Source organism: Ixodes scapularis, unplaced genomic scaffold (genome assembly GCF_016920785.2).
Source record: "Ixodes scapularis isolate PalLabHiFi unplaced genomic scaffold, ASM1692078v2 PGA_scaffold2__306_contigs__length_199485367, whole genome shotgun sequence".
Lineage (NCBI taxonomy): Eukaryota > Metazoa > Arthropoda > Arachnida > Ixodida > Ixodidae > Ixodes > Ixodes scapularis.
Window position 1 is genome coordinate 55,689,947 of NW_024609857.1, and position 15,278 is coordinate 55,705,224.

Here is a 15,278-nt window from a genome sequence, read left to right on the forward strand (position 1 = left end):
CTTTTTTTTCTCTCCAACTGACCGCAAAACAAGCCATGACGTACGCTGTTTCCAGAACCGGAAGTTTTCTCGGCAGTAGGAGAATGGGAGCGTTAGCGGCGACGAGTTGGGGTGCGCCGGTAGGTTTTACTGCGCTGATGTCATCGACATATTTTCTGAATCGGCGCCTCTCATCGCCGCATCGCAGCTGAGCGAAATTCAATGAGATATGTTGCGCTACAGCGACAGCGTGGGACTAGTCCAATACGCCGGTATGCCTGTTGGGAAGTGCGGCGAGTCTTCCGGTGAAGACTCCAGAAGTCAACCCAACTGCCATTGTTGGCAAAAGGCGGCCCGTGTCAGTCGTTTGCAAAGCGACGTAGATGGAAACAAATTGCCGCGGCGTTTTTCGCGGCCTCGGAGATGCAGGAGCGAGCCGACAATAAAAAAGATACGTTTGAACTACGAGTGTCAGCAAGAGCCACGTAAATACCCGTTCACACTCGGAGCGGATGCGCGCGTTTGATGGAAGTGCTGTATTCGCGCTGTTGGTAAGCGCTTCGGGACCGATCTTTTACGATTGCAACTCGATACTGACGCGACACTCGGCAAAGAAAGGTTGGACCGTCATTGCATGTATGCCTCCCACGAACTGTTATAGCTCGACAGTGACGTGCAGTCTGTCAGAATAAAAATGGCATACCAATGACAAAGTGTACATACCGTGTTACGAAGGTAATCCATACGGCGTTTATTTCAGCTCTATGTCACACAAAACAAGAAGATAGAATCGACGAGAGTCCCTTTTCGACGAGTGTTCGTCAGCACTACCTCGGAAAACAAGGGGAAGAGATTGACCTCACCTCTTAATCTAAAATTGAGGTCAGCGATCAAACTATAATACGGGAAGGGTCCACAAGGGTAGCGCGGGCATATACCATTCAGCACGCCAGCCGGTCGTAGGCAGACGGTCTTGCGACGAAGCAACGCTGCGCCGAGTCGGAGTGCCTGCTAGGCCTATATTCTAAACAGCTCGCTTCGTCGGAGTCATTGGATTCGTGGCCATAGTCGCTCTTCTCGGGTGTTTCTGGATCCAGCGTTCTCGTTCGTCGTGGTCTGTTTTAGGTACTTTTTTTCTTGCTGCTTGAAGTCGGCACGCGCGAGAAGAACATGTAGAAAAATAAACATTCAGTCAGTCAGAGTTTTGAGAGGAAGGAAATCAAAGGAAATAAACGTTCGTCGCGACCCCACTAACTGAAGTCGGCCCTGCCCTACTGCGCACGCGCAGTAGTTGCTTCAATTAAAACTTGTTGTTGGCCTAGTTGGATTCATGATGCAGTATAGAGGGTTTTTTGCGCGACACAGGGGGCAATTACAAGCGAGTAGACTTGGACAAGCGTTTGCTTCGTTTACCACAGTAGTTGCTCCATTTACCACACGATAGATGGCGCTTGGCTCTCAGCATTATCAAATTTGGCAATTTTCGCCACACATCTCTAATTATGCTACAAAATGTGGATCTGAATATTATTTAACAAAACTTTTAGGAAACATTCGCCGGCTATTTATTGTTTACGATCGCGGTGCTGGTGAGGTAGGCTCTTACCCAATAGGCGACATGGATTCGGCTGACGTGCTCCGTTTCCGCGGATGCATCGTAGTGAAAAGGCGAAGGAAAGAAGGCGCAAAAGAGTCCAGTTTTCTTTTAAAAGTTCTATAGCAAATAATTTTTTTTGGCTCCCTATTTTTGTGTTTTTGTGTTTCTTTTCACACTTTTTACGACGTGCGGTGGATGAAATTCGATTTTAAAATCATTTCATGGTCCCTTTAATTGCGTCGTATTGTCCTGTTGAGTGTGCTTCTTACCGAGCACCAGTGCACCGCGGAGAAGCAACACCCACAGAGCTCGCTTCCGCGGGTCTCGCTTCTCTGCAGTGCACGCATGCTCGGTAAGAAGCGCGCTGAACGGAACTAACCCACTGCAATCAACACTTAGTAAAATATGAATATTGCAGTTCATCTCGGAGCGAATATTGAATACTCTATTATTCGAAACTACCATTCGAAATTTCGAATATTTTCACAACACTAAATATTTTATTGGTGGAAAATGGTACAAATATGTATTTCGCAGTATCTCTACTTGCCGTATAGTTTGTTTCATCTTAGGTCAGAGCACAGTTGAAGGCTCGAACGCATACAACCATGAACACACACTAAAGGCGCAAGTCACAGGGCATTTGCTGCACTTGATTGGTTTAGCCGATAAAAGAACATGTAAAGGAAAATTATGAATGCCATGGTGTCCCTCTTTGATGCTGTTTGATTGGTTACCTGTCAACCGTGCTGGCCAGTTGATCACCAACATCGTCTACATTTAAAAGCTATGTCAGCAGTGTCCGGAGCTAAATATTGCGAGAAAACTTTACAAAAATAGTAGGATGGCGGCTACTCGTACTCCTGATGAGATCATTTAATTGTCATTGTCTGTCACATGCCTCTGTGCCGTGGCTACAGCATACTGTGGCACTTGCACCACTTTCATCGACCTTCACCGCCTCTCACCATTGCGCAAGCGAGGAGCGCCTGGGTTAGCGCGATAGGCACGGAAATTATGCTCAGGGTTATTACAGGTCGACCTTTTTTGGTCTTGATTATGGGTTGATTTCTGATCTTAAAAATCTGCTCCGTAAAAGAAGAAACACAGGTCTAAATTTGAAAATTTGGTAGTCAAGGTAGTTCTCGCGCAGCTATCGATGGAAAGAGCTGCAAACTTTACTCTTTAGCAGCATTGGAACTAGAATTAGATCAGTGTCACCTTTAAAGCACAAAAATCTAGGCTTTCATATTATTTGTGGGCGGTAACTTCTGCAGTTAAGGATATTAGAGTCTTACGTTTGGTAGGTTTATAAAACTTGAGAGACACATTTTTGATAGACATGTTAACGGATATGTTGGGTTTTGCTGTCATTTTAAAGGAATTTTAATTACGGGCTAAGTAAACTTCCGAGTGTAAAAGGGGAAGGGGGAAAGTGGCTTTATTTCAACTGAAATGTTGCTATGATTCATTGTTCAACCCTTTTTTGATACCCATTGTGAAAAGAACCTACTATGGCCAGAGCCTTAGTTCTAAAAAGAAGGCTCTGTATTCATTTTGTGCCCTGTTTATTCTTACTACGAAAGGTAATAAGTAATATGCTCAAGTATCAGAGAGGAACCCTCAATCATCATAGATGAACTTATTTAGCCATGCAATCGCTTTTTAAGGAAAAAGCCTTACTTGCTCATTGCGCAAAAAAGTGGCGTTTTTATGCCCGAAAGATGGCCATAAAAATATGTCATCAAGAACGCGCCGCTCAATTTTATGCTCAAGGACGACACCATCCTTGAGGTCGTCCTTGAGGTCGTCCTTGAGGTCGTCCTAGATGTCGTCCTAAAAGTCGTCCTCTAGGCGTCGTTCTCGGCGTCATCCTAGAGGTCATCTTAGAAGTCCTTGGGGTTTTCCGAGAGGTCGTCCTAGACGCCATACTTTGTGTCGATCTCTAGGACTTCCTCCTTGGCATCGTCCTAAACTTTAATACGTGTAGAAACATTACTCGAAAACATTTCTCCCGCAGGACTATAATGCTTTTGCCTTCCTACACATAAGCAGTCTTAAGCGTCCTCCTGTACATAATTTTTTCATTTTCAAGTGATTGGGAAACAGACATTGGCATCTGCTTCAAAAGAGTCAGAGGCTGCTCCAAACCAATATTTTGCCTGCTAAAGAACCTGTCATAAAAGGCTAAACGTCGCTTCCATCACCGAGCTGGAATGCTTGACTTGGGACCAAGGCCGGTGCATAGGGAACGAAGGATTCACTTGAAATGGCAGCGTTTCATGCTTGCCCTCCAAATATTAGATACTGCCAGAATCAGGCAGTCTGTAGATGTGGATTGTAGCTGGTGACTTGCATAGTGTTGTATTAGTATATACAAAAATGACTGCTTAACTTTACTTTGTGAAATTTAGTGGGAGCCTATGCAGAAGCACGAATTTTCCAAATTGCATTCCGAAAGACTATGACCTTTCTTGCCTTCCTTTCAGCTGCCATGCAAAAGAAGAAGGAATGTGATCAATGTATCCATTGTGTCGCGGAAGGCTACGAGTCCAGCAAAGTTATAACCAAATGCAACTTTCTGTGATGCAGTGACAACATCAACACAGACATCTATGGTGCAAACCTTTACAACCGGTACCTGGAGCACCGCCGCAAGGATGACTTTCCCAAGGCAATTCTGGCTGCTGGCTCCAACACTGCCAGAGAGTCACTCAAGTCTGACATGTCCAAGGATTCTCAGTCTTCAGTTGAGGTGAGTTTGTTGTGTGTCTCGCACCATGATTTTGTTCGAAAGCTTGACGTGATGTTATAAAAGCAAAAGCTAATGTTTATGTTTGTAGCCTCAATGTTTTCCAGGTCGGGCACAGTGAACAGATCTGGGGCACTGCATGCTCAAACCTTTTGAAGCGGTAGTTTGATAGGGCCAACCAACCTCAGGGGCCGTGTAACATGAAATGTGAGGGTCGGTCAGTCCATATCCGCTAAAGAGTCTTAAAAAAAGTGGCAACCAGTGCCAGGGATCGAACCCCAGTCACCGGCATGGAAGTGGAGTGCACTGCTGACTGAGCCAGACCCCACACACAGGAACGGGAGGAGCAAAAGCAGGTGGTGTGAAAAAGTGTGCAGAGCAGAGAGGGGTGGAAAGGACAAGAAAGAGAGGAGCATAAACAGGTGGCATAAAAAGAGCGCGCAGAATGAGGAGTGGAAAGGGCAGGAAAGTGCGCTTCTCTTCTCTTGGTGACCCAAAACTGCTCAAAGATCAAGAGAAAAAAATGGCAACCGGTGCCAGGAATTGAATTCCAGTCACCTGCGTGGATGTTGAGTGCACTGCTGGCTGAGCTATAAACCCAGCACACAGGAATGGGAGGAGCAGAAGCAAATGGTGTGAGAAAGCGTGCGGAGAAGGATGGAAAGGGCAAGAAAGAGGAGCAGAAACAGTTAGTGTAGAAAGAGTGCGTAAAATGAGAAGTGGAAAGGGCAGGGAAGTGTGCCTCTCGTCTCCTGGCAACTTATAAAATTGATCGCTAAGGCTTTGATCCGGGTAGTGGTGAAGGGGCACGTGCAGCGTAACAAAGAGACAATGGTGTGATGTCATCTGTTTCCATACAAAATCCTGAACTAAGAGCACCACCAACCTCAGACACTGAAAGACGAAGGGTTATCCTGCCTTCACCGTTTGAGGTCAGATAGTCTGACCAACTTGACGGTGGTTCCGTTCAGATATTATTTTGTCCGCATTAGCAAGGAGAAAGAAAAATTACTGCAGCGTACAGAGGTAACAAGAAATATTTATTTTCGCAGTGCTTCTGCATTCCCGCGCTCTCTAGCGATACTTTGACAGCGTGTGATATTTTTCGAACTAATCTCCGGGTCGGAGACCGGGGTTCTTTGTGCAAGTCTTGCAGTAGAAAACTGTTTCTCTCCTGCCTCCTTTTGTCTTTCGATCGCTGCACACTGCGCAGTCTTTGCTTGTACGTTCTTGTAGCTTGTATATGAAGTGTTGCCTTCCATCTAATCTCTCCTCAGCGTCGGATTGTGATGCTCGTCCTCTTTTCTTTGGTCGCACTCGCAAGTCCCCGACCAGCTGTTCGATGAGCCTACGGCGGTACTTGAGGTGCCTTTGCTCCTTCAGTCCCTGAGCAGCCTGTTGCATCTGCATTAGCAGGAAGCTATTGACGATGGCAACCTCAAGGATCCAGAAGAAAAGCTTTCTCCACCACTGGAGGGACTTGCGGCAGAACGCGTAACTCGCGCAGTAGTGGTCGGCTCGATCAACAGCTCCCATGTTCTCTGTATAGTCACAAATGACTACTGGCTTGTCGAGTGTCACAGGCTGGCCGTGTGCTTGTGTTCTTGTCACAGGCTTCGTCGAGGGATTGTGTGCTGAGCTCAGCATGGTAACTTGACGCTTATCTTGCCAAGCCAGGGCCATGTACAAGTCACCCTTCCGATACGCTGCCACGTCACCCTTCTTCATCTTCTTCTTTAGCTGCTGGGGCATATGCTTCCTCTTGGTCATGACAGTGCCAGTGAGCAAAACGTCCTGAGAGAGCAACTCCTCAGCAAGTTGCGGGGACGTATAAAACCTGTCCGTATAAAGGTGGTACCCACTCCCGAGTGAAGTGCATTGCACTTTGTCGAGGAGGTGCAGGACGATCCGACACGTAAAGGGGAGGTGTGGCTGGCAGAGGCTCTCTGTTGTTGTGCTACCGTAGTACGGCTGAAATGCTGACACGTAGCCTGTTCTACAGTCGGCGAGTACATAGACACGGAGGCCCCACTTATTTGGTTTCTGCGGGTTGTGGCATTTGAATGAGACCCTGCCCTTGAAGCCAACTGTACTCTCATCGACACAAATCTTCGGGCCGGGCTTGAAATGCTCACGGCATTTTGTGTCAATGTACTTTACGATGCTTCTCACCTTGGTACCTCGTGTCGGCTGGTGTGAGGGACCTTGCGGAGGTGGAGAGACGTGCAGCATCCAAAATATCTGGAGAAATCTTGTACGAGTGAACACGGCGGGAAAAAATGGCATCTTCTTCAAGATTTCTTGGCTGAAATACTCCTTGATGTCCGGCTTGGGATTGAGGGCCATGTTCATGAGGACACTGAGAAAAGCCTTGAATTCTTCTACAGAAACGCTTCCCAACTTTTCCATATAGATTGCTCAGCGAGCGAATCCATGGATGAAATTTTCGCGTGGGCATGCCGGTTTGTTTCTTGCACGATTTCTCCGATGAGTTCATCCGTAAAAAATAACTGGAAAAACTCAAGTTCGGAGCCGAGGTTTGACGATCCAACCTGTGGTCCAGGGTCGCTAACGGTGGGTCCACTGTTGTTGTCGTCTTGTACACACACTTCTTCGTCGCTACCGTCACTGCAGTCAGCGGAGGATGTTTCATCGTCATCTGATGGAGGCACATAATTGTCCTCTTCGCTAAAATCGTCATCACTTTCCACGAAATCACGCGATGAGTTCCCATAAAAGGAGCGTGGCGCAAACGCTGCCATGCTTTTTCCAGCCAGCGAAATTCAAAGCGACCCGTGCCTCCGCCGCTTACGGGTGCTTCTGCCCTCTATGGAAAAAAACTCAAACTATTGAAACAATGAAGTGTTAAAGAAACATGCTGAGAGATGGCACCACCAATCCGGTCAAAAAGAACGGAGGAATAAGTTTAAACGAGAGCGGGGAGTCGCGTGTCGGGCGACGTCTGACAACTTACCGGAAACTCGTTTCTCCAATGTCGGGCCATGCCCGACACGTGACCGCAAAGGGTTAACCCCTTAAGTGCCAAATTTTTTCTTTCCAAAAATAACCTAAAAGTACCATATTTTTTATTATGAATTGTTATTCCTCTAGTATTACACATAAAATTTGAAAAGTTTATTACGCAGTGATGTGATTGCTGCGCCAATTGCGCCAAACTGCGCCAAGGGGCGAACCCTGCTACATTTTGCCAAAATATGGGTAAACTGCGCCAGGCCTGCTCCAAAAGATCAATTTTGGTCGTTCAAAACCGAAACTAAACTGAGTACCGTAATTGAGAATGCATGAGCTAGGTAGCGCAAGCGGCCGCCCAACAAAAAGTACCCTGTATCAATCGTCCATCCAGTTTGCATAGTTTTTTCCGCCACCTCTCGTTTCACGCTCTCGTCGTTCATGTGTCTCGTCTACACCATGGTCTCGTCTCGCGTCTTTTTAAAAACAATTTCAACGATAGACGCGGGCGTGTGTTGACGCTTCAGTGCTTCAGTCGTTGTGCAAAGCGCTCCGAGTACATTTTGACCCTGACTCGCGATGTATTGTTTTGACCTGACTCGCTTAGGTTCTTTTTTTTCTGTGTGTTTAGCTTGTACCTCGCCTGCCGGCCTGGCAAGCACTTGCCGCGGGACTGTTTTTTTGTCGTATGCTGGACAATTACATTTTGCATACAATTATGGGAACCAGTTGGCGACGGAGCGGAGTGGCATGGTGTCTGTTTCGATCGAACAGCCATCTCCGCTCGCACGACGAAGCACGTGCAAATGCAAGCCTGCCGAAGTTGCCCTCATGTGCATGCGAACATAACTGCACGACAGAGGCACCAGCCGGGACACTTGCAACCCATTGTTTTACGTTTGCTTATACTTTTGACGAAAATCTGGCACGTCGGGAACCAGTAAAACGGTGGCAAGCGGTTTTTCGGAATCGCTCAGCAACGGCCACAGCACTGTTCACTTGCGGGATGTCTCAATGTCTTTTTGGAGACATTGAAAGTGGGAAATCATTACTAGCCAAAGGCAAAGCGAGGCTTGCAGCAGCCTTGTAGACAGTTTCGAAAAGCAAAAAGGAAAGCACCTTTGTCTTGTGTACAATTTCGCATTGCACTGCAGTAGTTAGGTGTTTGCTCGGTCGGAGACTGCTTCCATTTATTATATATTATATAACTACGGTAGTCAACCTAATGCTGTGATATTTGCTAATAAGCTGGTCATTTTCAAATAAATTTTAATATGTGCAGTTTGGTTCTTATTTATCAATAACGGTACATATATATGTATAATTTAACTGAAGCATTGCAAAATGTGTCATGTCATTGGCATTTCAGCTACATCTTGAAAGACACCCAGGTGGTTGAACTTGACCATAATTTGTTTATTGCAGCGAGTGAAGTGTCCTTTGTTCGTCCAGCACATAAAACAAATACTATGTTTATTTTTCTAAGAATATCTACTCCAAAAGCCACTTTTGCTGCTCCGAAACACTGTTCTGGCTACTCCAAAAGCAACTTTCGTTGCTCCAATACACTGTTTTACCTGCTCCAAAGGCCACTTTTGCTGCTCCAAAACACCAGTTTGGCTGCTCCAAAAGGTGCTCCAAAACGGCTTAGGTCAATCACATCACTGATTACGCAAAAATCAGCGGAGAGAAAAAAAATATTTGCCAACTAAAACGAGTGCTGCCATCTATGATCAGCACCGCGAAACTATTCGGACGAGCCTAGCTCGTTCGTGGAATTGAGGGCTACCGAAAAAACCACTGGACGAGCTGAGCTCGTCCACGGCATTTTTAGCCAGTAAGTGGCCGACGAGTTCAGCTCGTCCAAGGCACTTAAAGGGTTAAGCACCACCCAAACTAAAAGCACTACCACCCTATAAAGCCACCACATTTAAATGCCACCACCACATTTAAAAGCCTTTGGCAGAATGACCAAACATGCAGTCAATTCTTTTTTACTACCTGCATGCTTGGAAAAATAAATTTAATTAATGCAATGTTTGTGTTGAAGTACTTTAGGCTCCGAGCGATTGCATCTGCTGGGGCTTACCAACTGGAAAGTGGCTTTCATTTCGATATCAATGTCACAGTGACGTTGGAATAGGAGTCACTTTGTCAGCCTCCTATTGGTGGAAGCATAGAGTTATAATGTACGCTAGAGGTTCAACTGGTGCAGTTCAGCTGGTGCTAGTGTCATGCGACTTCCAGGAGGCAAATTGAAGCAGACAGCAACCAGTCTACTTTTACGGTGATCCTGTGCATTCCTGTGGGAAAGCGCGCGTGCATTTTGTCTCTTCGCCGGAATATAACATGAATCACTTTTGTTATTTGAATTGTACCGAATAGCATGTACCTTTTTTAACATTGTAAAAGTGTACCTGCTTTAGTTAGCACATTTTTCTTCATCATTGAACAATGTTTAACTTCGCTATGTTTCAAGCCGAAACCTCTGTTCCACAGCAGGTGTGTAAAAACAAGCTACGATTTTAAGCAAAATAACAATCGAAAGGAATATAGAGCGTGTTCAAGGCTTGCCAGCATTCCGATGACACTTGTATATTGCTAATATGCCAGTCTTGTTATTATATGAAAATGACCCTTTCTTGCATCTTTACGAGCGGGTAAAAACATTAAAAACGTAAAGAACAGATTACGTCGGGTATGAAAGCCGTCTCTTCCTAATAATTTCTCTGCCGGGCAGTCTTTATCGGGCACTTGTTATCAAAGATTTTGAGCATGCAAGTGATGTTTTGAACGTAGAACAAGCATATTCACACAGAGCAGAAAGAATAAAGCAGTACTTATTGAAAATCTGACTATATTAACTTGCCTTGAATTTATTTGATCGTACATGCGGAGGGAGTTACTGATCCAGTATTACTGCATAGTTCTTGCCATCTTAGTTTTCCAGATGTCCTTCGTTCGTTTGGCACGTATAACCCCATGCTGAAAAGCGCCGATGTCGTGTTCGCGCTAACAGCGCCTGACAGTGCACATGAATACATGTACGAAGCCGTTTTAGCACCGTTTTTAATGCAATTAATTAGAAAGAAAAACATCGTAACTGACCAATTATTTTGTGTGCTTGACTGAGAAATGTCCCAGGCTACCTAATATGTATGAATTATTGGGATATTTGCTCTTATAATCCAGCGCAAGAAGAAAATGCACTCACTTTTTCCCATATAAATGCATTACCGGAAGTCAGCTTTCGACTGGTTGCTGTCTGCTTCAATTTGCAGCAGCACACTAGCGCCAGTTGAACCTCTAGCATACATTATAATAACCCTATGGGTGAAAAGAGTGCAAAGGAGAGGTATGAAAACTGTTTATGTACTACCTCTTGTTCCTGCTTTTGTGGTGCTGCCACTGCACACTGCAAAAAGGCTTGAGAGAATAGCGGAGAGGAGGATTGACCCATAGGCTCTATTCATAGCTCTCTCTAAATTATGTCTTATAATGCAAATATTTTATTCATTCTTTTTTTTTTTTTTTTTGAGAGGGGGGGGGGTGGAAGTGGAGTGGAGGGTGGAGATGAATTTTGTCACATTCATGTCATATCTGGACAGTATAAATAAAATGTTTTTGGGGAGAGTTTTAGAGTTTCATAATAGTTCATGTTTCGTGCGAGTAGAATATTTTCATGTCTTTAATTTTGAAAATATTGAAATGCATAAAGCCTGCTACAGGGAGCGTAGAAAGGCGAGGCCCAACGACCTCCTCCTTTCGTGTCTTCCAAATGGCAGATGGTGGGCAACTGCGGCGCCACAAGCTGCATCTCGGTCCTGGTGCACACGGGGGTATACAACGAGGATCTGCACGACGACAGCTGCGACCACACGCCCCGGGACCTCCCTGCGGAGGTGGGGCTCAAAGAGCCCACCTACCGCGTCGACAACGTCCTCTCGGCCGTCGAGCTCATCTTTGACCGCGAGGGCTTCTCTTGATGCCAGTCCCCGTCGTCTAACTAAGGACAACTTGCCGAGGATTCTCTCCCACCTCTTACCGTCTCTGTCGTTGCATGTAATCCCATTCTTCCGGAACCCCTGGGTCTGCTTTTTTTACGGCGTCTCGAACGTGTCTCCGAGTGGTGTGCTTAGTGTCCTATTCCACCCGTGTGTCGGAAGTGGTCCCAAAGTGGCAACAAATGACGTCGCGTGAGCCGGAGTGTCGTGACGTCCGACAGCTTGACTCTCCGATGTAAGAGTCGGAAAAAAGCACGTGAGGATGCGAGTGTCGCCGTCGTAGCGGCCTTCTAACTCCTGCCTTCCGATCCTTTTGTGGACCGGAGAACGGCCGGCAGCTGAACAGGCATCTGCCACGTACACTGCTGCTGCTGCGACACCGCCGAAATTGCAGCCGGCATTAGTGCGACTCTTTTATGACATCATTGGGTGGAAATAGAGGGACCGCTTTTTGGAACGCAGTAGACAGACCAGTTAGAGGCACGTTCAAGGCACCATACGTTTGCTTCGTCGGGTTCTTGCCCGTTTTTTTGCGTAAGAACGCTTCCTCGATACCCGTGAAAGACGAAGCCGTGTTGGTAGTTTTTTTCCATGCTGGCGCCGAAGCGGTGCAGTGTTCGCCGTCTTCTCGGTTCTCTCGGCATTGTAGTCAGTGGTGGGTTTTAAAATAACAAATTGCATTTTGCTTTCTGGGTTTTAGCGAGAGTTTGTAGTGCCGGATTTGTGCAGGGATGTTAAGATGTTATCCATAAGATGGGAAGGAGTGTGTGTCAAGTCAGAGTTACACTCTTGTGATAGAGCTGAGACCTTGTCATTGAGTCACCATCAAGACTGGGAAAGTGACACTGTAGACTGCATGGTCGTTTAATAAATAAGTTGGCAATCGGACTCAACGTAAAACTTAATAGGAACTATGTAACAGCTTGAAAATTGTTGACGCTTCTTTTACTTATTGTTGCTTAAATAAAAAAAGATAATTATATGCCAAATAAATTTCCACTCATGTTGTTTAGCTTTAGAATTAGTGATAGTAGCTACCTCTCAATCTATTTTTTTTACCGAAACATTCCAGCTAGTATCCACCTTTTTTACTTACCATGCAGATTCTATGGTGTCATTAGTGTGAAGAGCTTTTAGGTTGCTTTTATGGACGACCGTCTATAGACAGCCTTCTTAGGGTGTTGAGTCTAGTACTGTGTGTCGCACTTACTCGGAGCAGTTGTAGGAAATAATACCGCAAGCAGCTCTTGGTTGTTGGTTTCTTCGGTTTTCTAGGTGCATTTTTTGGAATGTGTGACATTTGTTGTCCTTTCATAATAAAGAGCTTTTGAAAGGGGGCAAAGTTGACCAAGTATGCTGTGGATGTTGGGGAGAGCTTGATTACCGTGGTAAGCAGTGTTGGCCATCTGAGTGTGGCCCTAAGAGAATACAACAGGTATGTCAGAAACAGTTGGAGTGCTTGGTGTGAAGGGAGCGACTGAGCCCTGCAATTGTCCAGTCGGTGGTTTGTTTTTGGAGTCGAACTGGGCATTATTCCAGTTCGGTTTAGGTTCAGTAACCTTGTATTTTGTTCCGGTTCAGTGATTAATTCTAAATAATGGTTTGGTTACCGGTTTCACCAAGGCACGAACCTGATGAAACCGGTTCTTAAAAAGCAAAGCCCACAGCTCCCAGTCATTAAGTGAGTTTAATATGTCATTTGCACTTAAAGAAAAGATAATTGGAAGCTGCGCTGCGGAAACTAGGACAGCAAAGCAAATATATGCTTAATTTTGTTTTGTGATCTTGATTTTTTATTCCAAACACCGTTCTACACAAATTAAGTGGTGATACAGGCACTCGGAAACAGTACCGAAGTACACTGACAAATGAAGTCAATCAGCCGGCACGCGCCGTGACACCATGACCGTAGCATGCACCATAGTTGCCAACTAGCCACCGTTCTCTACGCCTTTCTCAAGTGACTGAGTTCAAAATGAGAAATGCAGCCGAAAAATAAAAAAAAGGCAGAAGAGAAACGGGCGACATGATGCTTTAAAAAAGCACACCACAAGATTCTTCAACTCTGGGAAATGGGTATCCTGGCAACCGGCGCCGTGGTGTCAGTCATACTCGTCGCGGCTTCGCCTCTTGGCGCCTCCAGATTTTGCCACCACGGAACAAACATGCTGACAGCTGGGACTTTTTTTTTTCCTTGAGGAATATTGTTTAGCAGCAAAAAGAAGAAACATGACACAGATATAGAGAACAGCTCTTTAGCCTTTTGGCATAGTGAGATATACTTTGTTTCACCTTACGATGTTCCATGATGGACGCTACGAGCAACTCGCGCCAATCCATAGTTCGTAGCTTGTCGTGGCTTTTTGTGCTCCCCGCGTTGCACTGCCCAACCGGAAGGGCATGTGACACCCTGCGAGCTAATGGACTGGCTCCAGTGGCTTGTAGCATCCTTTGCTGTCCTATAATAAGGTGAGACAAAGTACAGAAGTGTATGCATCCGTGCCGACGCCAAGTCGTGCTGCACATAGATGTCAAATATTTTTGTTTGTTTCATTATTATTGAGCTGTCTCCACGTCGCTGCCGTTTGTTAAGTCAAAACTACACCACTGACACCACCCGCAAATATGTAATTGACTTCGAGCCGCCACCCGCAAGAAGTCGCAGCTCACAATTTTCTACACGAAACCGTATTCCAGTGAACCGGTAACCGCCACATGAGATTACGGTTCTATTCTGGTTCAAGTTCAATGTTAGATGTTTGATTTTGGTTACAGTATTGGTTAGGTCAAAGAACTGTTTTGCACCGGTTTTCAGTTCGGGTTCAGTTGGATACCCAGGTTCCGTTCTATTACTTCTTTTCTCCTTCAAAACCATATTGTCAAAGCTTTTAACTTGCAGTGAAGTGGCATCGTGTGCGGTGCTTTGTTGCTTTTAACAATGAGCCCTGGTTTCCGCAAGTCTGTGCTGCTATTTTATGCCCTCCTCGCAACATTTTACAGCATCCCTGTTAGGTTTACAATGGACAGCTGTTGTTTGCAGTGCACTAGTAATAATTTTGTGCTTTCACTTTAAATTTCTGAGTCATATCGGTATGGAAATACGGTTTCATGACTCTGGTTCACTGCTTTGACTCTTGGAGCAAGTCAAAAGAATAAAAGCTTTTGTTGCAGTTTTTTTTAGCTTTTTTTTAGGGCATCATTTTTGCCTTTTGCTTTATTTTATATTTCAGTTACTTCTAGGTAGTCCCAACATTCAAGCCTGATGTCTTTATTGTTCTCAGGAAACTGCATTTTTATTGCACATGGCATTCACCTACTAGGTTTGCAAGACTTGTTCTTTGAGAAGTGCCCCAAGCACCTTGGTATTTGTCTTGCCTTTGGAATTTCCCTTGCCCTTGGTTTACATTCTTGTTGTTCATTCACATTTAATGTATGACTTCATCCCAATCCCAACAGTTAACCTTGATTGTTTCTTTTGTCAAGATGGTCTTAGTCCTAGCACTGGAAAGCAGCGATTTTACTCAAGACTAATCATGCATAGTATTCCTCAAAATGGCAGTTTTGTATAAGTGTGTTGTGTTACTGTGTTTATTTAAATATTGTATGTTTACACCTGATACTCTGAGTATGCTAATTTGGTTTGTGGCTCAACCTTTGCATTGCACCATCTTGTTTTGTATATAGTGTTGAACTAGCTGGCTCTAAAAAGCCACCTTGCGACAGCAATAGGCTAAAAGTGTTTTGCCAATGCTAGGACTATCCTGTAAATAAGCCTGGCTACCAAGTAGGAACTAGAATCATTTATAGAAAGGGTTTTAACTATGTTAATAATTTAGAGGCAAGCTCGTAGCAAGTAGGCAAGCTTATTTATAAATAAACTATTCATTCATACACCGACGCTCTGCTTCTCTAGTCACTTTCTCGATACAGGTTGAACTCTTGTCTCCTCCAGCCGGAACTATATGGCTCGAGAAGT

At 45.1% G+C, this 15,278-nt stretch overlaps 1 protein-coding gene across 3 annotated transcripts in view; it reads left to right on the forward strand.

Annotated features, from left to right (window-relative positions):
• The window catches only part of LOC8024203 (haloacid dehalogenase-like hydrolase domain-containing 5), a 34,395-nt gene extending 19,195 nt beyond the window's left edge, over nt 1–15,200 (forward strand). For all 3 annotated transcript variants that reach the window (XM_029978802.4, XM_029978804.3, XM_029978803.4), the window contains exons 9-10: nt 4,169–4,331; nt 11,084–15,200. In XM_029978802.4, the coding sequence (XP_029834662.2) occupies nt 4,169–4,331; nt 11,084–11,284 (364 nt within the window). In that variant the 3' untranslated portion in view covers nt 11,285–15,200. The remainder of the gene's footprint in view (nt 1–4,168; nt 4,332–11,083) is intronic.
• Nucleotides 15,201–15,278: the final 78 nt, after the last annotated feature.